This window comes from Aspergillus puulaauensis, chromosome 4 (genome assembly GCF_016861865.1).
Source record: "Aspergillus puulaauensis MK2 DNA, chromosome 4, nearly complete sequence".
Taxonomy (NCBI): Eukaryota; Fungi; Ascomycota; class Eurotiomycetes; order Eurotiales; family Aspergillaceae; genus Aspergillus; species Aspergillus puulaauensis.
In genome coordinates, this window is record NC_054860.1 from 1,752,354 (window position 1) to 1,775,840 (window position 23,487).

Sequence of the window (23,487 nt, forward strand, 5' to 3'; positions counted from 1 at the left end):
ATACCAGCAACAACCATCACCGAATAACTTTGACGAACGCAATACATAACTCCATTTAACCCACTAGTCCTGTTCGCCCAGATATAGCGACTAACGTCGTGGGAGCAAATAAACAGTCACATTTACGTTGAGATTTCAAAGGCAGATCACAATATCCCATAAACCATCCCGTGGTCCCGAAAACACTTCGTAGACTTTTTTCGGCCCTTCAAGTAATCCCGAAGGGAGAACAAAGCATGAGAGAAATCTGCTATAATTACATGATCTGGTCCTGAGTGATTCCGCCGGTAGGCTCATCATCCATGACATCGCCCGGACCCTGAGGGGTCACGTACTTGACAAAGGTGATGCCAAGGGGGCGGCCGCCATACTGATAGCCGGTGAACTTGGCTGCCGCTGCGTTAGTGTGATCTCAGCGATACCGCGAGGAAGAGAGCAAGGACGTACCGATTGAAGTCTCTGCTGTGTCGGGACTATCAAACTGGACTACACCAGTGCCACGAGAGCGGCCATTAGGCTCATACTGTATCTCGGCGCGGTCGACCTTGCCGATAGTCGAGAATAGATCCACCAAATCATCGTTGCATGTGGACCAGGGCAGCTGTTGTGCGTCAGAGGTGGTAACAATCACTATTTATGCTCGAAATACTCACATTGCGCACATAGATCACAGCGCTCTTTTCACCTCCAGAGGTAGCGAAGTCGGTGAATGGGTTGGGGGGCGCCGAGGGGCCGGGCTCGAAGCCAGGTCCAGTGGGAGGTCCACCGTACCCACCGCCAAAGCCTCCTCGGAAACCACCGCCAAAGCCGCCACGGCCACCGAAGCCTCCGCGACCACCGAAACCGCCACGGCCGCCAAACCCACCGCCAAAGCCGCCACGACCCGTGCCAGGTCCTGAACCCGCAAAGCGGTCTTCACGAACCTCAAGGGGGCGTCCCTGCCAATCATACCCGTTGAATTGTTGAATTGCGTTGCGGGCGTCGTCGGGGGACTCAAATGCAACGATTCCAGAGCCCTTGGGGCGACCAGAGGCGTCGGTATGGACATCGGCGCGGATGACGGTACCTTGCTGAGCTGTATCAAATTCGTGTCAATATTGAACCAATGTGGTGCTTTAAGGGGCTGGGGTAGACGGCAGGGAACAGTTAAAACTGTTTAGAGTAAAACCTGGCATCCCGAGCTTACCTGCTTGGCGGAAAAGATCCTTCAAATCTTGCCAGCCAACGTTGAATGGGAGCTAGAGTTCGCAAAAATATCAATACACATGCCCTCGCAGATGGCACCATATCGTAGTCGATGGGGAAAGAAGCACGTACGTTGGATACATAGAGCTGTCTCCCACCGCCGCCGGCACCACCACCGCCGCCGCCGCCGCCGTAACCGAATCCACCACGGCCGGGGCCACCAAAGTCTCCGCGAGAAGGACCACCCGAGAAACGAGGCTCAGGCTCTCGATCCTATGAGTAGGAAGGACGTTAGCTTTTCTCTCAATTTGGTCATTAAAAATGTGTTGTGTACCTCGCGGACATAGACCAGGCGGTTCATCAGATTCTGGTTACTGAGCGTGTTGACAGCATTTTGTGCTTGCTCCCTCGTTGCGTATTCCACAATCCTAGTGTATAGTTAGCTCTGTAAAGAGGCAGGGTATAGATCACGGCGCATAACTTACCCGCATCCCTACAATAATCCCGGACAGCCAGGCCCAGCCCGTCAACCCAAACAGTCCAAGCAAATCGAACCAACGGGGGTGAAAAAAAGGAAGAAGCCAGAAACAAATGAAAAAGGAAAGAACCAGTCACGCTACGCATTGGCGCCCACCTTCGACATTCCATTAGGAAGAAGCAAGACGTCGGCAAAGATAACTTCTCCAGCTGTAAGGACGGCGCGGAAAGAGGATCCCCCAAAGTCAGCCACAAATTCCAATCCCATAAAAAATGCTCATCGCACTGCCGACACGATATGACCCTGCTCACCCTGTCTCATAAAATCTTTAAGATGATGCCATTTGACATCGTAGGAAAGGTTTCCCACATAGACCCGGCGGTCTTGCTGGGATGAATCGCGCACGGATTGCATCATTTGTTCTTTGGCGACAGCACGGTCCTCAAACGACCTAGGCGGAGGCGGGTAGCTACCACCACGTCCACTATATCCCGAGCCTGAATGACCTCCTGAAGGGCCTTGGGTAGCACTCATAGGAGAACGAGAACGGCGATCGCTGCGGCGATAATCGTCACGATCCCGGCTTCGAGATCGACTGCGTGGCGAATACGAACGGCGGCTTCGTCGAGGGCTACGAGATCGACGACGGGGGGAACGGGACCTCTCACGCTGCGCGCGGTCAGTATCGTAATCGTAGTCGCCGGCAGGCATTGGACGCGACGAAAGAGGAAAATTAAAGATTAAAAGAAAGGGAGAAACGGAAATGGATAGGGCGGGGGAAAAGGCTAGGATGACTTGGAGGTGTGACTGCGACCTGGATCTACGCAGAGATGGTTCGGATGAACCTTGGGTACGCGGTTTCGGAGTTCGGGTCATGTGACAGGATGGGGCAGAGGGGCTCCATATTAAAGAGGCACCGCAGAAGGACCCGGGGGATAGGGCGCTTCCGAGGCGGCCCTAGCGCAAAGGTTCCAAACTGTATAGGAGCAACAAAGCAGAGAACACAGGAAGCGAAGGAACAAACGAAATGCGTGTCGCGTGTCCGCCAGTGTGCATTAGAGAAACGAATGGACGCGACGCCACCTTCCAAGGGACTGTCTCAGGAGTCAAGTCGCCTACCGGGCCCATGGTGTCGGGTAGCAGTAGGAAGGTGAGGGGGTGCGTCGTGTCGCATTTCTGAGACAGGAGCAGGGCAAATTTTCACAACAAGGGAAGATCGCCAAGGGAAGAGGAAATAGAAAGATGCAACTTACTTCGTATGGTCGATAAACGTCGGCTACAGTTCGCCTTAGGTGTAAGCCACAAGTGTAATGGGTTGTAACGCGAGGCGGCAGAATGATAGCAAAACGGAAATAAGAATGATGAAGATGGAGTGGTAAAGATGAGTCGCACGCAATACCACACAGGGAGAAAGCAGAAGATGGAGGGGAGGGGGGAGGGGGAGAAGAAGGGAGGGAAAGAAAAAGAGAAAGGATCGAGGACAACGAGGAGGACAGCGGGGGAGAACGGGGGGTGGTGCAGCGAAAAAGAAAGCACAGCTACAGGACAAGCTGTGCAGCTCGGGGAGGGAAGCGTCTGACAGAAGGCTCAAAACAGTACGCACGCCACAAGTGTGATTGGTGTTCCCGCGAAAATCCGAGATGCAGCAGTCACTGGGCTGCCTTGGAGTAGGGATGGATGGGAGAGGAGGATCAAGTGGCAGGAGGGGAAGAGAATGCTGGGAGAAAAGGTAGCCAGCCCAAGGTCCCCGTCGCACCACCTTCTGGTCTCTGGATGAGGAGCAATAGCAGCCAAGCCCTGGGAAAAAGAGGGGGGATAATAATAAACCGGAGGAATAATAATAGACAGCAGTAAGTTGTAGGTGAGTGGGGAGGGATAAGGCTGGGGAATGGAGGAACCAAAGATGCAGTCAGATCAGAAAGTATGATCGAAACCACAGGCCGTCAGGCACTGCGTACACGAGGCAAAAGGCGACGACACCGCGAGAGAGACCTGAGAAAACACATACCCATGTTGATCGAGGAGGTGGTTGGAGAGTCTGGCAAGCAAATGGGAGAAAGGGAAGAAGGGGAGAGGAAGGATGGAGGAGAGAGGTAGAGACGTGGGTGACGATGCTTGATTTGACGGCGAGAGAAGGCCTGGATTCCGGATCCTTGCGAGGCGACGCTGCGAAAGATCCAATTGGCGAGGGAGGAGGGAGGAGAGAGGCCGAGGAGTTGGAGGAACTGAAGTGTTTAAAGCTGCCAGATAAGATTCTGTTTGAATCTCTCTGAACGTCGAATCCGGTGTTATGAACTGGCTATTGACAGTTGAAACTGCTGCGTCGACGGCGGCGGGCCCACTTTGGTTGTGTACAATAGATTAATGGAGAAATTGTGACTTGACTTTCCAATTCGAGCCAACTGCATTTAAATTCAATAATAAGAGTTTCAGGAACTGCCCATCGTTTGACATGTCTTGTACGGAGGAACCCGGTGGCCTTGTAAATGGCCGGCGATTTCCTGGTTTGCGATTTTCGACGTCTTTTTGCTAGAATGGCCGAGTGGGTTGAGCTATCACTTAGTTCCAACCGTCGAGATCTCCAGGTCGAACCCCAGACTTACCAGCCTTTTTTGATTCCTGACTGTCCCAGGTATAGAACCGAGATAGCAACGAACTATGCATTGAATACATAGTAGTGCCAATTCAAAACCATCGGGGAATTTGTAGCGTTGTGTAGACCTATGTTGTAGTCATTCTTGGTTCTGCCCTAGCCGCCGCTCGAAAGCAGCTCCAACCCGCTTACAAAAAACATCCATCATTCGATGCTATTCAGAATCCCCGACTCTATCTCTTCCACCGACCAACCACCACTCACTCGAAATGTCACGTCCACTTCTCCGGCCGCTGCGCTCCTGTCGCAGTCCACTTCTCTCCTCCTCCCGTTGCTCTCAGAAAACATTCCTCCCATACATCACCGCCCCAATCTCCCGCAGCCAACAACACCTCCGTCAACCCGCGCTCCCATCCCATTCTCCTAACCACCGTGCCTACCACTCCCACCATCACCCCGACCCCCCGCCCCATGAATACACCAATTCGCAAACAACTATCCTCTCCGCTGCCCTGAAGCATGTCCCCACCCTCGGCTTCACCCGGGACGCCCTCACCCTCGGCGCCCGCGACACGGGCTTCCTAGACGTCTCCATCCAGCTCCTCCCCCGCGGCGAATTCGACCTCATCCTATTCTGGCTCGCCAGTCGACGAGGTCTCCTTCGCGCGGCCGTTGAACAGAAAGGTCTCCTAGCGGGATCTCAATTCGTCTCCGTTGAGGACAAGACCAAGGAATTGATCATGGAGCGGCTGCGGATGAACTCGGATATCCGGCATCAATGGCAAGATGTATGTTCCTCCAAGCAACCAGTTTGCAAGAACGAAAGTATCTCTCGAGAGGAAAAGAAACAAGTCTAACAATAAACCAAACTCAACAGGCTCTAGCGCTCATGTCCATGCCCTCAAACATCCCGCTCTCCCTCTCCGAACTGCACGCCCTCTCCTCGGATATCCTCCATCTAGCGGGCGACACCTCCGTCGATGCGTCCTGGTACACGAAGCGTCTCTCTGTTAGTGCGATATATGCCTCTGCGGAGGTGGTCATGACCCGGGACTCCAGCCCCGATCTCTCAGCCACAGAGGCGTTCGTTACTCGGCGGGTTGAGGATAGCAAAGCCATTGGGGATAAGCTCGGCGGTGCGAAGCAGTGCTTGGGGTTCATGGGGACGACGGCCGTAGGCCTGGGGAGGAGCTGGGGGCTGAAGATCTGATTTAATATCGTTTCGTCGAGTAGGATGCTGTTGTATTTCTAACATGTAGATGCGGTATGGTTCGAATGTATATTATATCCTGTTTTGTTTTTTTAAAACTTGTTAAGCATAACAGTGGACACCGGCGTCTTTTCATTGTTCTGGCCATTGACATAATTGTATTCGCTGCTTGATGTCGTTTACAACGACCTTACTAGAACCAAAATCAGGAGCATGTACACAAACGGTAATGGAAGCATGTCTTGAACTCCAACATTGAATAGCCTTAGCTGAAAAACAAAGTAACTAAATAGATGGAATAACTACATCCACAAACAGATCTTCCCACTGGCCGTTCCGCCCGCAACCCAGTTCTTGCTTCTGTGGAAAACAGCGACAGCAGGGACGGCTGTAATACCATCACCTCCAAGCTGTGCCAGCTGGTCTCCTGAGCCGCTGTAAATATCAACAAAGCGGTTCATGTTTCCAATGCAGAACCGTTGGATGGATGACTGTGGGTTAATTTGCCATTGAGGGCGCAGACTAAAATGTACATTAGCATGATATGCGGGGAACTTCGGTGATAATAAGTAAATGGAGACATACATGGTAACCCATCGTCCAGTTTGGCAGTTATGCCGTACAACAGTATCGGGTTTCATCTTGGAGTCGTCAAGGGCGTGTCCTGGTTTCCATGTGGCAATTCCCTTGGGGCTAAAGTCGTAAATTTTGAGCGTATCGTCATAGGAAGACGTTGCTATTTGTCCCGCGCTGTTAAAGGCTGCATGTGAGACTGACAGGCGACTTTGGTGTTCGCCGATAGGGGTGGGATCGGTATGAGATAGCTTGCGGAGGTCCCAGAGGCGCATGGTGCGGTCGAGACTGGCTGTTGCAAAGTAGTGGGGGTGTGTTTGGTAGAGAGAAAAGCCACCGATTTTCTTCTCTGACAGTTGCCAGGTAGCAGCAGAGCTTTGTCGCTTGGTGCGCATGTCGTATTGGCCAAATGCGCCATCTAGGGTGGTCCAGTATATTACATTGGGATCTGAGGCGGTCATGTCAAGGCCGGAAATGGGGACGTCTTCTGATGTAGACTCCGGTGCGTACTTTTCAACCGATGAAGTCTTCTCAAGGTCCATCTCGCGGATGGAGCTGTCGTAGCTAGCAGTGTAAAGGTGTGTGGGTTTCGAGGGATGGATTGTCATTGAGCTGATGGTTCGCGTGTGAGGTTTAAGTGTAACAAGCACTGGGTCTGGGTCTTCGTCGTCTTCGTCTTCGTCTTCATTCTTTAGGGCGGAGATTGGCTTCTCCTGAGAGGCGTCGAGGATCCCGAGATGGCCCATTTTATCTCCGGCAAATATCAACGGCTTGGCCTCCGATGGGTGGAACGTCATGGTGTATACTCTTTCGGGTGTGAGCTTGATACCTATATGGTCCGCCCATGGTCAGTGTCTGTCAATTGCGCGGGAAAGACAAGCAAGGTGGCATACGGTTAGGTTCCCAGGGTTCCCAAAGGCTTAACCCATTCATCTCTTTCCTGAGAGCCTTCAAATCCTTGTCATCGGTCGATTTGATGTCATCTTCTCCGAATGTTCGCTGGTAGGGCACTGCGACTCCCTTGGTGACCACATCCACGCCAATCAATGCATCCCCAGACAATTTCTGACCCGACACGAATATATCATTGAAGGAGAAAGATTCTGACTTCCGGACCCTCTTCACCCTCTCCTCCTCCTGCCTGCGATCATATTCCTCATCCGCCTTTCGTTTCGCAACCTCACTATCCGCCGCGATTCCCTTCAATCGCGAAGATGTGCGACGAGGTAGTGGAGACTCTTCCGTCTTTACTTTCTTCGGCGCAGGCTTCTTCTTCGGTTTCGATTGATCACCAGTTGTACCTCTCGGCATCTTAGGGGGGAAGACCCCCGCCGATTGCGCGTCAAGGCTAAGCTTCTTGAGAAGCGCATCGCGTTCTGCGATATTGGCAAGACGTTGCTTTTCGAATTCGGAGAGCTCTTCGCCCATTGTCGCAGATATAAATAACGTGACAGATACAATAAAGGTCCAATGCCACTCGCAGGTTTGTTCAGAAGGAGGGAATTGGCGGGTTTTGCGACGCCTTTGTTCTCGTTTGCCGGTTCGCGGATGAGAAAGAATAACGCGTACAGGCAACCACGTGGTCACGTGCGGGCTACCTACATTTAATCAGCCGCGAAGGAAAAAAAGTTCCATGCGACAAGTCGCGGACGCAGAGATGAGCATACAGCGTCGCATAGCTTTGGCCTGGCTGGTTCAGGCCCAGGCACAAGCTGCTCGCAATTCTCTTGCGCCTTTCCTCTACCAAACAACGACTCTCGCCCCTATTAGACCTCGCTCGTTGAGCTCTCCGCCTCTTCGATGCTCAAGCTACTCGACCTCCGATACCCCCAACTCGCCTTCAGCCAAACCACATAACCAATCGCGAAATGACCACTCTTCCGAACCGAACGATAATAAATCATGCGGGACTGCAGATCATACCGAATTCTCCCCTCCTCCCTCTGGGAAGTCCTTCTTACGAAGAAAAGGTGCCTCTATGGCCAAGCAGAAGCGCGCTCTGGATGCGAAATTAGACAAGAAACCTGTACAAAAGCCAAAGTGGAAGCCGAGGCCAAAGTTGACCAGCCATGAGTCTCGCACGCTCGCGGAGCTCTTCTCGAAACTTCCATCTGAAAAGCGCCAACAAGTGTCGCCGCAAGAATCAGAAGAGTCGGACGCAAAGGTGGAGGCGGAGGCAGAGGCAGACCAGATAGAGGCAATGAAGACAGAGGAAAATGAAATGTCAGAGATCTCTGCCATCTTTGATGCCGTTTTGCGGGATGCGCAGAAGCGAAAGGATCGTCAGGCCCAACTCAACGACAAACACAGCGCAGGGGAAAGCAAAGTGTTAGATGCGAAGGCCCAGGAAGACGCAATAAAGACCCAGAACAAAATATTCCATCTACCCGACACCGATGAGGAGCTAGCGGAGCTCCTAAACAAAGGCGAGATGACACTGGCTAACGCAATTGAGCTGGTCATTGCGCGCGAAACTACGAGGATCAATTCCATTCTCCACGCTGCTGTTGAGGAGCAAATTATGCCAGGCAAGTTTTGGAAACTATGTCAGACACATGTTTTCTCCATGGCGCAACATCTGCGGCGTGAAGATGAGAAAACTGCGTCTGGTCAAGCAGTTCAGCACAGTCGCAAGTCCAAGACACCCGAATCTCCTCTCAAAGTCCCCGCGTGCGTCCCCATCGAATCAGTCGTGGTAGCAGTATACCCACGAGTTCTCCGTACCGCATTCGCCCTTCTCAACGTCCACTTCCCAGACTCATATCTAGTCAATGAGTTTAGGACAAAGGTCACCTCGTTGGGCCGCGAATCAGCCACCCTCGGTCTCTCAGCCCAACTATACAACGACATGATCTACTTTCACTGGCGCGTCACACATGATATCGCCGAATTAGTCACCCTCCTACGTGAAATGGAGCTCACGGGGGTCAACCCAACGGCGGGGACAATCACCATTATCAATTCAATTGTGGAAGAACGACAAAGTGATCTGAAGCGGCGGCAAAGGGATAAACCATCGGATCAGCCATGGTGGGATCACCCACCCAATCGCAAGGCTTTCCGCCAGTTAACTGGTGAGGATACTTGGGGGGATGGCTTGCTTTCTCGGATGACTAAATTATACAAAAGCAAGAAGCTGAAGAAGGCCGTTAGTGATACATTCATTTAACAGGGATACTGTGACCCTATGGGTTGTATACAATTGTACTATATATAGACTTCGGAATAATTACACGCAACTCTTAGAAAATTAAATACATCTAGCGACTTTTCGGCTGGATATGACGTGCTTTACTTGTACATAAGTAACCCAAAGCATACTTCATTAAATGAGACATTAAAAATAGGCAGAGCATTGTATCTTCATATCTCCTCCCAGGCATAAGAGACTGAATTTCTACTTGTCATTAAGACTGAATAAAAGGATGGAGTAGGAAAACCATCTAACCGTCAGAATTGCATGCTCATTTCGTCTATGCCAACAAAAAGAATTTGCAGACTATTTACACACAAAGATCTAGAACCACCCACTGTATTCACAAAAGCACAAAGGTAGGTAAAGAGCATCACAGCGCTCCAGCTTTCTGTCTGCGATATCTCGCAGGGGCTTTCTTGATCTTTCATCCCTCTCTTACACAGACATAGACATAGGCAAAATACAGCCATCACAACAGGGTATCAACACCATCAAAAAATGCTTTCCAAATGAGATCAACAAAACAAAAAAGATGAACAGACACACAAAAAAAAGATAGCGTTAATCGTGAGGCAGCATATATGGTGGAGAGGTAAAGATATCGTGAGAAGGCCTGGAAGTAAAGCATATACACCAGAAGATGCAGGATTCAGTAAGTGTAAATATCCCCCCATGATGTACAAAACAAATGATAGGGATCTGTTCCAGGTAGTTTGCCTTTTTTTTTGCCTTCGATTTGGCCAAAACTGGTTGATCTATCAGCAGCGGCGGCCAGAGTGTGGTATGCATTGACGCCAGGGGAGTGAATAATGATAGTTATCAAAATTCGTTCCGTAGTTCTTCGCGTGATTGCTGCTGGTTGGTGTCACGGTCTTTGCCCTTGCGTCTGGAAGGTGCAGGTACGAAATCAAAAAATCTCCCGTATTTGCTCGTTGTCTCCCGGGTCATGCTAGACCGACGAGACTTGGAAGCATCGGGATAATCGAGTGAGTAGGTTGAAGAGTTTTTGGAGCTCCCAGTGCTATCCCGAGGTTCTGACCATCTTGGTATTGAGAAAGGCACCCTGGCATGGTCCCAGGTAGCAGACGATGAGCTCGGTGGTGTCTCCTCGTCGGCTTCAGGAGCGTAATCAGTGGAACGGCGAGGTAAGGACGGTCTAGATGCAAAGTAACCGATGGAATTGCGATGGCTCCCGGTAAGAGATGCTGCTCCTGATACGACGGTCTCAGGCCCTAGAGCGGAAGTCGGAGCTAGAGCGGGAGTGGCGGGTTTGGACGAGGGCTCTTCGGACAAGGTCACAGAGCGTTCCATAGAGTCAACCAGTTCCTCCCACTTTATCTCCAGGTTGCCACTTGGACGCTCTGCCTGTTCTGCCCTGTTTAAGCATTCCTTGGTCCGTTTTTGTAGATGCATTGCGATTTCATTGAATTGCGCAATGGCAGCATCTACCTCTTCCAGAGCTGCCAGCTTCGGTGGTGAAACTTCCAGCCATATCCTTATTAGATTGGCAAAGCTCCGCGCGTGGTCAATTAGGAAGGGAAGGCTGGGGAATCCCTCTCGTGAGGGAGGTGGTAGACGGCCAAGAATCTGGATTGGAGTGGCATAGGAGGGCGTAACAATGGGAGCCGGGCGATCAGCTGGTATCGCACAGATCGAATCCACGAATTCTCTGAACTCAGATCGGTGGCCGACCAAGAACTTATTCATCGGTTCCATCCAAGGCTCTTTGCTTCCAAAAGTAGTCATGTTGGCCAGGCCTTGTAAAGCTTTGGCGATCAGTGTCAGAGTACGCTGAGCGCGTGGGCGTGGATGATCTGAAGATGCATTAGTAAATAATCAGATGGTGGAAGAACACAAAAAAGAATTATATTGAAAATACCTTTCAGCAATCCAAACAGCTTCGGGTTGAGGATTGCGGGGCAAAAGAACCGCAAGAAGAGGAAGCCAGAGACACTGCTGTAGGTGACCGAGCGGAGGAAATCACCATAGCGATCATCGGCACAGGCTCGAATATGTCGAAAGATGAGTCTCAGCTCCGCTGGGCATCGTGACGCAGATCCAGCAATCGACTTCCAAACACTTGTAGTGAGGTTTACCAGGTTTTTCCAATTGCGCTCGAGGTCGTCTGCTCGATGTATCCGAGACGGGTCGACTTCGCATTCAGGGTCGGTTTCATCTATTTCGTAAAGTCGTTCACCAATCGTTTCTTCTAGGTATTCCTTGCCCAGTCGACGCATATGGTAATCAAGGGCCTTTGTGAGCAGAGAGTTCCCCCGGAAGAGAAGATTCGCCTCTACCGTTGCGGTGCGTCCTAGATCGCGAACGAGGACCTCCCTGTCCTGGCCGGTTTCTCGGGTGTCGTTGGAATGGAGCCGGGTCGTATATCGGAGTCGGTTCGCCGTGGACTCTTTGTGAATACCATCGATCTCGTCCTCAACAAGCGCTGATATCCATTCCACTGTAGTTCCTGACACCTGGTAGATATTTATAAGTGCTTCAGACAGCTGGTTCAGTTCGGATGACATGATTTGGGCCATATTCACGGTAAGACCGTTGGAGAACGAATGGAGAAGTTCGGACATCGGTGTGTACTCATGAGACATAAGCACAACCGTCTCTTCCATCCGAACTCTCATCAACATCTCACCAACACATTGGCCCTTCTCATCCAGAATGGGCCACCATTTTTCGTTCTCGATGCCTGGTTCCAGATCGTCTAGTTTGATATCCACCCTTCCGCACATGGCGTCTTGAGACGATACCTCAACATCATCCAATAGACGGGTGGGGTTTGTGTCCTGATTCAAGGCATATGCGCCATGTGCCACTAATGACCAATCGCGTTGTGTTGGATTGAGAGTTTTCACCATAATTGAAACCTGAGATAGGATTGGAGGAAGATCATTGAAGGTAAATTCTTCCCGCCAAAATGGATTAGGTGTACGATATTTGATGGCGGTCTTCGCTCGTATTTCCCCATCTAAGAGCACCTCCGTGTAATAATCGTTGGTTGCAGGTGCCGTGGTCGTCGTAAGGTGAGAACGGGACTGCTTCCGACTCCGAGGCGTCTCATCCGCGCCTTTACTGCCGAACATCTTCGCTTCGGTCACCTTGACGGTTAGTAGCCTCTCGATTCTGAACATGTCCGAAAGAGGTGTTGTGCTTGGGTTATTATTGTCGGTTGCGCTCGGGGTTTTCACGGTGTCATCATTGGCTGAGGTGGCCGGGCCGTAAAGCTCTGGCGTGGTGAAGGCTCGCAGGAGCACAACCCATACTTCAAAGAGCACCCGGCTCTCGAGAGCGAGGTAAAGCGGGCGGGTCAAGCCAGACGCAGAATGCGCGGTATATTGCGGATAAATCGCGATGCAAAATTCATCTTCCAAAACGGAGGATTCTAATTGCTGTATTGCGCAGCGTGACAATTGGGACAATTGTATGGAGGCGACGAGTGTAATGTCGGACTCAGTAAAGAGTCTGAAGACGCCATTCTCCTGCAGTGTACAGCTCACCTTTTGCCAGGATGAAGATAAGGCGCGTTGCTGCCGAAAAGTCGAAATTCTACGACCGGAAGACGGTCGAACTCCTGAGGCGCTTGGTCTATCCCATAGAAGCATCTTTCCCACCTTTATAATAGCGGCGTCCTTCTGCACAGTGCTTTCAGAGTTCCTCCTGCGATCTGCCAGGCGACGTTCGGTTATTGTGACAGATTGCGGCTTCGTCATCTTATTCTGCACGCCTTTTGGTCTGATTGGCTGCCAACATAACAGAGCCGCAAGCCAGGAATCAAATGTTTCGCTCACATGGGGTTTCAATTCCACCCCAAGGCCTGACGTATAGGTCGAAACACTGAGATAACTTACTCGGGTTTCGGGATCCACAAGAGAGCGAACTTGACAGCCACGTAAATCTGGAATGAGTGTTTTTGCCAGCGCAGGCTCCCCTTTCGCTTGATATATCAGACTGCCCATAGCGACATTGATAGCACAGTAGCCCGAAGTCCAAGGGGTAGTAGAAGACGGTCGAAACGAAAGAATGCCATGCATTCTTCCGCATGTCGTCTTCATAAGCTGCAAGACCTTTGAACTATCCGTAGATGACGGTCCCATTCCCGAACTTCCAGGAGACCTGCTCAACCGTTGTTGACCAGGTGTTCGGGGGGCGTATGTAGGGGATTGTATAGACGGGAACCCAATCGAATGATCTTCCGGAGTCTTCGGTTGTGGGGTGGCATTTATCGAACCCAGGCGGTTGCGTGTACGGGCGAGGAGGGAATTGGAGGATATATCGCTTCTCTGATCATCGAGAGTGGCAGTGCGAGAGCGAGCCCGATGACTTGTCATGTCCGATTGTGCATCATCTTCATCTCCAGCAGATTGATATAAGTTGAAGTCGCGTCGATGTTCTCGATCGGAGGGCCTTGGTCGAGCGGTGGCACGCGGAGAAGGGGCTGCACTTGAGGGGAGGCGTTCCACCTCCGACAGAGGTGAATCGTTTCCGGGTTCTGAGGAGTCAGGGGTCACGGTTCGAATAGTTGTTTCCCTAAAGTTATCTGGGTAGACCATACCGTGGCGGTCCTTCGAAGACGACTTCTTGCTGGGCCTCCGTTCAACCGGGCGGCTGTGGGCACCTTGGTGCATCGAATTCCGCTTATACCCATTCGAGCTCTCCGACTCCATCTTTATCCGCTGGCGGCAGCGACGCTTCGGCGGAAGTCGCTATTAGGCGCAGGTCGGCGAACACACATATATCGATTATAGTCTGGATATGTTACCCTGCAGCGGCAGGCTAGGGCCGACACAAACTGCGCAACCGACCTCGAACAATTGAGAGTCTTGGTCGTCCAATGAGTCGCTAGATGAACGCATGGAGTCCGGATAGGGGGAGATCGGTAGAGTCGCACATTCGGTCGAGGCCGGGCGTCCTGGGGTACAGGTCAGAGCTGAAGAAACGACACGGGCCACCGGCAATACTGTGGGTTCAGGGGGGATTTCGTATCAGCGGAGGGAGGATGAGAGCGAGGGGGTTCGTCGACGATTAAGAATAGCGCGAAGCAGGGGTCGTTAATAGCGAGGTTGATTCAATCGTCCTGCAACGGTCAATTTAACATGACGGTGTCGTTGCTAGAAAGCCATAATTGAGCGGGTTAGCTTCTTGGGGAGGGGAAGAGTGTGGAGGAGAGAAAAGTGGTACGGGAGCACGGCGGACGTCTGCCACAGTCTGGTTCAACCGCCCGCCAACGTGATATCATTGGGTTATCGATATTTAGAGAGGGAACACCGTACTGTTAGTCAGTCTATTTTCAGCCGGCTCGGGCCTTTGTTGGACGCAAAGATGTCCTGTTGTAATTGGTTTGTGAGAGAAGCAATCGATCGGTTGTGGTTAATTTCGTGCTGGCGGTGCGGGTTGGAACTGAGGGAGGGCTGCAGATCGAATGTCGAAGACGAAATGCCGGGGTGGCAGTACGTAGTACTTTTTTTTGTTTTAATTTTTGGTACTTTTAAGATTTCGTCTGTTTGTACGGAGAGCAGCAGGAGGTTTTCGGTTATCGGGTAAGCGAAAAAGAGGGACACAAATGGCGCGCAGGGCGAGGGCGAGGGCGAGGGTGGGGGAAGAGGGAGAGAGAGGTGAGAGCGAGATGGATGGAGCAGCAGAGCTGTTGGGCAAGGGAACGAAGAGGACACCACAGGATCGCGAGTCGACGCTCCCACTCGTACACTAATTACTAGTGGTGGTATAGAGCAGAGGAGCACAACAGCCGGACTAGGTAGTCTCCTCCCCACGCCCGCTTTCTTCTCTGCTCTTTGTCAACCCGCAAGCTGACGCCCAATACCTATATCCAACACTGAACACTAACAGAGAAGCAGATAGGCAGTTACAATTGGCGTTTAATTGCTTATGAATCATGGACAGAGGGATTTAGTTAACCATCACAGAATCGAACGCTTCAGTCGGTGTGTCGAGAGTGTTGATATACTGTTTTCATTGGAGCCCACTTCCCATCAAGACCCTTCCCTCTCTCGTTCGTGGTCGAATCAGGCTTTGTCTTCTGCAAAAAACCTCCCACCTCTCTTGAAGAAAGGTTTCCCCTCCTTCTTCCTCCTTCTCTCCGAGAGGTCTTGCCGGCAAGGAGCTCCAGCCCGGAATTGCACCATCTAGCAGGGATGGTGGTACTATTTACCGCGCAGCTCGGTCTGGGCTATTCCTTGACCAGGCACGAGAAGTATAGGATACGACTGGGTGGTCAATGCTGATATTCCAGATCATCATCATCATCATGATGACCGGCATCCCTAGTACGTAGGAGTTGGACTTGGAGTCTGTCTGGCATGTCTGCCCTCTGCAAGTCATCGCGGGAGTCCCGGGGTAGTGTCCCGAAAGTGGACTGAGCAACCTATGGCAATATTGGTCCCTCTACTCATACCACTAACTAGCATTCAAGATGCCCACTTGTTTACGAGTTCTACGGAGTAGCTCTTCGGCACCCACAAGCGTTATTGATCCAGGTTGGTCGGTTGGTGATATGACGGCTGATTCGCGGGCATGGCAGACAACACATGGCGCTGGGATCTGCGAGTCGCATTTCCGCCGCCAAAAACCACACTGGGATGAACTTCATCTGGCATCAACTCATCACCAGTGTCAGTGAAACGAATATTCCATGGCGTAGACCCCTCAATGGCGGTAAAGCTTATTAGAACCCTGGTCCCTGAACAATGCTCCGTAGATAACTCTGATTCTTCTGATAAACTTGCAGCAACACCTCCACAGACGTGCATAGCATATGCTCGCTTCGCAGCCTGGGCAAGGAAATTATCAGCCACAATAGGTTTCCTCTCAGCTGAAACCTCGCTGTACGTAGTTTGCAGTGTCTGTTTGCCCTACTACTATCCACACCAGGAGAAAGAACCCCGCACGAGCCAGTCGAAGACATTTCGAACCCAGGTCAACAGCCCTTATTGGTGGTTCGATCCCGCTTTCCTGACTCGTGTCGTCAGCGATTTGCAGTCGTTCACGCTTCAACGTTTCCCAACAATTATGGAGTGGTTTTTATCTGATGTGCCCCCTGGTTAATATTCTGGACGTGTCTCACTGTAGGTATGTTGTCGCGATGCAATAGACTACCATATGAAATCAATCATAGCTCAAGTCAGAGAGACCTGGCCACGGCTGACATGACGCCCAAAGTCACATGATACATGCCTCAGGCCACAAGGTTTCCGTGATTGACTCACTGACTCACTGACCGCCTGCATCATTTGTGACCATCTCTCCTGCACGGTCCTGAGCTTCTATCCATGTCATGAGATCGAGGCTAGTATCAGCTGCAACTTGCCGTTGTCTGTCACGATGTCTTTGTAAACAACATTATACTGCCCACTTCCTCGAAAGTCAGACAGATAAAGTTTCAAATTCCACTCCTATTTCGCCTTTGTATCATCTGTCGTCATTCTTGGAGCTACCTAAGCTCCATAGCATTCCCGCTTATCGCACCTCCACGTCTCATCGGCTATCCTATCCTTTGATTGATGGCTGCCATCTGGACAGTGAATCTGGCTTAGGAGCCATATTTATACACTAATGCTTTTCTTCATTCACTCTGATAATAGGAATCGCTATCTTTCCATTCTTTAGCCCATTATGATGGCCTCGAATGTCCTATCTCGCTTCCTCCCCCCAAACGGTGCCCCGTCTGTATACGAAACTATTCGCCAACACGACGACGACTCGGATGCTTCTGATGTGGAGGAACGTGCTGGCTTAACATTTGGCGATGACGTCAACCTAGAGGCACGGTTTAGCGATCGTGAGCTTGAAGATGCGATGGCAGACGCTGCCCGAGAGGAATCTCCAAGTCCGAGTGACACCTTTTTGACTCCTCAAAGAGGGCATCAGACGGATGCTTCTAGATCTGGGCCTCGCCGCCGTAAACACAGCAACCCCAGGTGGATGCAATCAATGTCTCCCCGGCCGAACCCCGTCGACGATGAGGACAACGACGATGACCATGATGATGACGTTCCAGCTTCTCTTCTGATGGAAGGTCAACATGACGATGATGATTTAAAAATACGACTCCCTCCTCCGCCCTCGCATCACCTTTCTGATCCGCAACCATCTCACCCTACTCGTTCGCCCGGTCGTAACCACATTCGATGGGATAATACTACGGATCGGCGACCTTCCCACGATCTTCCCTGGCGGAATCATCCAAGGAGCCTCTGGTCAGCAGGTCATCCAAATTTGGCGTTAGTAGATCCGAAGGAGAAAGCCATGTGGATGTGGGCAAACGTAGAGAACCTAGACAACTTCTTGAAGGATGTCTATACCTACTTTCTGGGAAATGGTATCTGGTCCATTCTCCTGAACCGCATTTTGAGTATATTGTACGTTTCCCCCATGTTCCTTTTCGCTGATATCGGGCTGAGATTGTTTTCTTAACTATAAACAGGACTTTTGCATTTATCGTGGGATTTACTACATTTCTCACTAACTGTGTCGACTATCATCGCGTCCGCCGGAGCAAAACACTAGACCAAATCCTGATTCCAAAATGCACGAGCAAGATGTCCATGTCTTCGACGTTCTTGCTCTGGCTACTTTGCCTTTTCTGGATCGGGAAAGTCTTTCAGCTGCTGTTGGACATTAGGAGGCTCAAAAACATGCATGATTTCTATCATTACTTACTCGGAGTGTCCGACACCGAGATCCAGACCATCTCATGGCAAGAGGTTGTCAGCCGATTAATGGTGCTGAGAGATTCCAACCCAGCTACTGCCGGTGCTGTATCGGCAAATAACCGCCGATTACTGGGCAGCCAGTCCAAGCAACGAATGGATGCTCATGATATTGCTAATCGGTTAATGCGCAAAGAAAACTATCTGATTGCGTTGATTAATAAAGACACCCTAGATTTGACGCTTCCAGTACCGTTTTTGCGAAACAGGCAACTATTCTCCCGCATCCTAGAGTGGAATATCAACCTATGCATTATGGATTATGTTTTCAATGAGCAAGGCCAAGTACGGCCACTATTTTTGAAAGATACCCATCGCAAAGCCTTGAGTGATGGCTTACGACGCCGGTTTATGTTTTTTGGGATAATGAACATATTTATAGCGCCTTTCATCGTCGTTTATTTTATGATGCATCATTTCTTTCGCTATTTTAACGAATACAAGAACAGCCCGTCACAACTCTCATCACGTCAGTATACGCCACTGGCTGAATGGAAATTCCGCGAGTTTAACGAACTATGGCATCTTTTTGAACGCCGAATCAACTTGTCCTATCCATTTGCAACTCGCTACATCGACCAGTTCCCCAAAGACAAGACTACTCAAGTTGCGGGCTTCGTTGCATTCGTTTCTGGTGCGCTCACCTCTGTGTTGGCTTTGGCATCCATTATAGACCCGGAACTATTTCTTGGGTTTGAATTAACGCACGATCGAACCGTTCTCTTCTACCTTGGTATCTTTGGATCTGTTTGGGCATTTGCGCGAGGAATGGTTCCCGAAGACACTGACGTCTTTGATCCCGAATATGCCCTTCTCCAAGTTATCGACTTAATTCACTACTTTCCAAGCCACTGGAAGGGGAAACTGCACAGCGATGACGTTCGAAAGGACTTCGCTGCATCGTATCAGATGAAGATCGTCATATTCATGGAAGAGATACTGAGCATGATCTTCACACCGTTCATTCTATGGTTCAGCCTGCCCAAATGCAGCGAACGTGTGATCGACTTTTTTCGCGAATTCACCGTCCATGTTGATGGTATGGGATATCTCTGCTCTTTTGCGGTCTTTGACTTTAAAAAGGGTACCAATGCTATGCCCCAGGGACATGCCAATCAGCGTGACAACGCAAGGCAAGACCCTCGCGCGGACTACTTTTCAACAAAGGATGGGAAAATGCTCGCCTCCTATTACGGATTCTTGGATAACTACGGCGGCAATCCTCGTCCTGGCCATACAAACAAGCGCTCGTTCCATCCCCCACCAACGTTCCCATCACTGGGATCTCCATCCTTGGTCGGGCTGGGCAACGTTGGGAATCGACAGGACCTAACTCAGACTCGCCCCGGACCGGCAACTGGAATTGCCGGCCAACAATCCACTTTTGGCGCAGCTCGATTCGGGCCCCCCGGGATCGGTGAGGTTGACTCTCCTGCTCCGTCGCTCCTTCTCGACCCGCATCATCAGCCATCAGCGTCTGGATTTCGAACCGCAAATCGCACCACACAACACCAACGCCATCGTCTAGCCCGCCCTCCACCAGAGCCCGTATCCGAATCTGTTTTCGACGACAATGAATCGCCTATCACGACCACACACCGGACGGCTTCTGGGCAAAGAACAAAACCACCATATGCAACTTCTGGGTCAAACGGCGACCCAGGCACGGGTGACAGTAACGTTGAGGATTCATGGCGAATGAATCTAATGGGCGATGAAGCAGATGACGGAGATGCAGATGTGGAAAACGTAGATGCCATAGTCGGAGGCGCTGGAGTCCTCGGGCTAATTCAGCAGTTCCAAAAGGCGAACAAGGACAATAGGCCTCGCGCGTCTGTCGGTCTCTGAAGAAGCCACCTAGTCGTTACATATTCCAAACTAGATAGAGTGTCCGAGAATTAAAGCGAATCCTGTTCACAGACCATGCTGTATTACCTAAACAGTAGAGTTATAGCACAAGCCTGGCAATAAGTGTGAGACAACAATATCCATGCATGGACCAATAGCAAGCGGAGAGCGTTAAACCTCACACACGATGGCTCAGTGTCTGACAATGATGAGGATACGTAGTATTATTTTCGAAAACAAACGATTGTCCAAACCATTCAAATATCCGTCTAATATCGACATATCGCTCAGGGTCAACCAGCTCTAAATTTAGTACCAAAGGGTTTCTCGCCGGTAATATTACGAGTAACTCGAGACCCTTTTCTAGAGCTTCCCCAGTAAACATTCCCGAACTCAGGACGGTCGCATAGTAACTAACCACTCGGAGATTCTCCGGAATTCGTCGAATATCCGTAGAACGTTTCTGATCATACAATACCATTGGACTTGGTCTCTGTTCTTGACACCTCGAGGTGTGCTGGGGCCAACTTGTGCTACCTGATGTCACCAGTTTACCTTGCCAGCAGTAAGCACCATACCGTACCGTAAGCCAGGGCCCACCAGGGTCTGGGGCGCTCCTCAGCGGCTCGTTGGCTCCGCTCCTACGGAGTAAACTTCGTATATTTAGTCAATCACCTGCACCAACAGGGCAGTTCACAAGACGGAGAAAATCATTTGAGTACGGGGGCTCCCTTCTTTTTACAGCCCTGCAACCGGTCCTGCGTTTCAACTTCCAATCTCTAACTGACTTACCCGTCTGGACCCCTTACAAAGTTTCATCCCGTCCACAGTCACTACTCTACCTCCTGCACGCGACTTCGCGACCGCAACATCCTCATTACTCGAAATGACCTGAATGACACCAATGATCCCTTCCCTTGTCGTCGCTCTTTAATTCCAGCCTGTGACTTTGTCCTTCAATATATCCTCGCCCCGGAGCGGCGGCGCCTTCACCTTCGCCTCCTGCGTTAATCACGCTGCTCCCTCCTCTCCTGCCGTGAACCCCTACCTAGCCCCCAACGGGAATCTCGCCGACAATGTTTCGTGCACGACGATATCGCATTTCTCTGTTGGTTGCTGTCATATTCGTCCTGCTTATACTCCACTTTGGCCGGTCTCGCGATCAATCTGTTGTCTTGCAGGTCCCTCCGCCACCCGCTGATGATCATAAACCCCCTATCCCCGACCAGGACGTGGGCGACCAGGCCAAGAATGATAAAGATAATGGTGATAACAAAAACCCGGTGAAACCACCAGCTCCGTTAGGACAACCGGGACAATCGGGACAACATCAGCCACCCTCCAAAGGTCCAAATGACAGGCCAGCCCCGCCAATAGAACGCCCAGGTCGCCCGAACACTATACCATCCCAAGACAAGGAATCTAGTGACCACAGACCCCAGACAGGCGCACAAACACAGAGTCACAACGATGAAGGAACCGAAGAGGATACGTCTTCAGTTCCTCACTGGAAGCCAATGCCCGAACAATTTCCAATTGATCCGGAGACTTTGATAAAGCTACCAACTGGGCCATCAAAATCGCTTCCCAAGCTACAGGTGAAAGCCAAGGACGAATCATCCACCGAGAAGATGCACCGGATGCAACAACTTGAGAGTATAAAATCGGCTTTTCTACATGCCTGGAATGGCTACAAGGTCTCCGCCATGGGCCACGACGAGGTCTATCCCCTTCGTGGTGGTTTTAGTGATCCATACAATGGATGGGGTGCAACCCTTGTTGACACCTTGGATACGTTGTGGATCATGGACCTGAAGCAGGAATTCTCCATGGCAGTCGACTATTTGAAGAAGATCGACTTCACAACCACCAAAAGGGAAGACGTCCCAGTTTTTGAGACCGTCATTCGTTACCTAGGTGGAATGCTCGGCGCCTATGATATCTCAGGACACAAATACGATGTGCTGTTGGAAAAGTCAGTTGAACTCGCAAATTTCTTGATGGGCGCTTTTGATACACCAAACCGGATGCCTGACCTCTATTATATGTGGAAGCCGGAGTATGCAACTCGGAATCGCCGAGGGGGTTACTCGGCGGTTCTTGCGGAGCTAGGCTCACTCTCCATGGAGTTCACGCGCCTAGCGCAATTGACCAAGGATAACAAGTACTACGATGCGATTGCCCGCATTACAAACGCACTCGAGGGTTATCAGGATCGCACGAAACTACCTGGCTTGTGGCCCCTTAACCTAGACTCGTCCGGGTGCAGGGAAATTCAAGGGTACGAGCGAGAAGTAGCCACCGTTGGGGAACCCGTCCAAGGCTCACCCTTATCCCACAAGATCAATCCAACAAGCCAGTCGTCACACCATACGAACCAATTTGGTGACATTGCAGAACCAGCTTATCATGACAAAACTGATTCGTCGGAACCCGGTTCTTCAAAAACATTCAGCAAACGGACACCTCCCCCAAAGCAAGACTGTTATAGTGGCCTCAATGATCCAATCTCTGGGGTTGACAAATTTGGCCTTGGTGCTCTTGGCGACTCTACATACGAGCTCTTACCAAAGGAATACCTGTTGCTTGGTGGTAACAACGACCAGTATCTAAACATGTACAAAAAAGCTATGGTCCAGGTACGGAAGCATCTTGTTTACCAACCGATGCTCAAAAACAACCGTGATGTCCGGTTCCTGTCAACCATGACTATGACAAAGAAGCTTGATGCGTCATTCACCTACGAAGGCACCCACCTTGCCTGCTTCGCTGGTGGTATGTTTGCCATTGGCTCCAAACTGTTAGGGCTAGAAGACGACCTCAAATTGGCCGGCCAGCTGACGGATGGCTGTGTCTGGGCGTATGAGGCCACCAAAACAGGAATTATGCCGGAGGCATTCCTGCTGGTCCCCTGTGAAAAGGGGAAGCCGTGCGAGTGGAACGACCAAACTTACTATGCGGCCTTGGACCCTTACGCTGCTAAGAGGCTAAAGTCAAACAGTAAACGGTCTGCCGAACCCGAAAAGGGGAACTGGCATGTCGTCTCAACATCTGAATCCAATACTCCATCCGAGAAAGAGGAAACCAAGAAAGAAACAACCCAGCAGTCAACCACTAACGGACCAGCGTTCGAGAAGTCAGCCACCTACGGACAGACCGAACGTTTAAACTCTGGTGAGACGGGAGAGCTCACACAGGAGGAATTCGTCACGAAAAAGATCCACAAGGACCGCCTTCCACCAGGCATGGTAGGGATCCCAGCCCGTCAGTACCTCCTTCGACCAGAAGCGATAGAATCCGTTTTTGTTATGTTCCGTCTCACAGGCGACTCTTACTGGCGAGAGAAAGGCTGGAATATGTTCCAGGCTATTGATAAAGCCACAAGGACGGACCTAGCCAATTCTGCTATTAGAGACGTCACCGTCGACGCACCGCGACCAACAGACAATATGCAGTCTTTCTGGACTGCGGAGACCCTAAAATACTTTTATCTCCTATTCAGTGATCCGAGCGTGATGAGTCTTGATGAATATGTCCTGTAAGTGAAGCCCAGTGGTGTCGTGTTGCCAGTTGCTGACTCTTTTCCCCAGAAACACCGAGGCCCATCCATTCAAACGCCCCGGATAGATACTAATGTCAAATTACTCGGTATGATTTTGTACTTAGCTG

At 50.8% G+C, this 23,487-nt stretch overlaps 7 protein-coding genes across 7 annotated transcripts; 4 read left to right on the forward strand and 3 right to left on the reverse strand.

Annotated features, from left to right (window-relative positions):
• Positions 1-256: 256 nt before the first annotated feature.
• Positions 257-2,539, reverse strand: APUU_40728A (RNP domain protein; the record flags this gene model as incomplete). Its single annotated transcript, XM_041703833.1, has 9 exons — positions 257-390; positions 448-601; positions 654-1,075; positions 1,187-1,238; positions 1,318-1,458; positions 1,520-1,613; positions 1,671-1,678; positions 1,820-1,872; positions 1,975-2,539. The coding sequence occupies 9 exons, from the start codon at positions 2,537-2,539 to the stop codon at positions 257-259; spliced, it is 1,623 nt and encodes a 540-aa protein (XP_041556478.1).
• Positions 2,540-4,525: 1,986 nt separating this feature from the next.
• COQ9 (uncharacterized protein) lies at positions 4,526-5,466 on the forward strand (the record flags this gene model as incomplete). The annotated part of the gene is made up of 2 exons (XM_041703834.1): positions 4,526-5,044; positions 5,134-5,466. The coding sequence occupies 2 exons, from the start codon at positions 4,526-4,528 to the stop codon at positions 5,464-5,466; spliced, it is 852 nt and encodes a 283-aa protein (XP_041556479.1).
• Positions 5,467-5,768: 302 nt separating this feature from the next.
• On the reverse strand, positions 5,769-7,467 carry APUU_40730A (WD domain protein; the record flags this gene model as incomplete). Its single annotated transcript, XM_041703835.1, has 3 exons — positions 5,769-5,988; positions 6,052-6,868; positions 6,933-7,467. 3 exons carry the CDS (start codon positions 7,465-7,467, stop codon positions 5,769-5,771), a joined length of 1,572 nt encoding a protein of 523 aa, XP_041556480.1.
• A 205-nt stretch (positions 7,468-7,672) lies between these two features.
• APUU_40731S (uncharacterized protein) lies at positions 7,673-9,208 on the forward strand (the record flags this gene model as incomplete). The annotated part of the gene is made up of 1 exon (XM_041703836.1): positions 7,673-9,208. The coding sequence occupies one exon, from the start codon at positions 7,673-7,675 to the stop codon at positions 9,206-9,208; it is 1,536 nt and encodes a 511-aa protein (XP_041556481.1).
• An 846-nt stretch (positions 9,209-10,054) lies between these two features.
• On the reverse strand, positions 10,055-13,911 carry APUU_40732A (GTPase-activating protein BUD2; the record flags this gene model as incomplete). Its single annotated transcript, XM_041703837.1, has 3 exons — positions 10,055-11,049; positions 11,115-13,736; positions 13,800-13,911. The coding sequence occupies 3 exons, from the start codon at positions 13,909-13,911 to the stop codon at positions 10,055-10,057; spliced, it is 3,729 nt and encodes a 1,242-aa protein (XP_041556482.1).
• Positions 13,912-16,873: 2,962 nt separating this feature from the next.
• On the forward strand, positions 16,874-19,818 carry atgI (autophagy protein ATG9; the record flags this gene model as incomplete). The annotated part of the gene is made up of 2 exons (XM_041703838.1): positions 16,874-17,619; positions 17,685-19,818. The coding sequence occupies 2 exons, from the start codon at positions 16,874-16,876 to the stop codon at positions 19,816-19,818; spliced, it is 2,880 nt and encodes a 959-aa protein (XP_041556483.1).
• Positions 19,819-20,894: 1,076 nt separating this feature from the next.
• Positions 20,895-23,445, forward strand: APUU_40734S (class I alpha-mannosidase 1A; the record flags this gene model as incomplete). Its single annotated transcript, XM_041703839.1, has 2 exons — positions 20,895-23,356; positions 23,409-23,445. The coding sequence occupies 2 exons, from the start codon at positions 20,895-20,897 to the stop codon at positions 23,443-23,445; spliced, it is 2,499 nt and encodes an 832-aa protein (XP_041556484.1).
• Between the last annotated feature and the right edge of the window lie 42 nt (positions 23,446-23,487).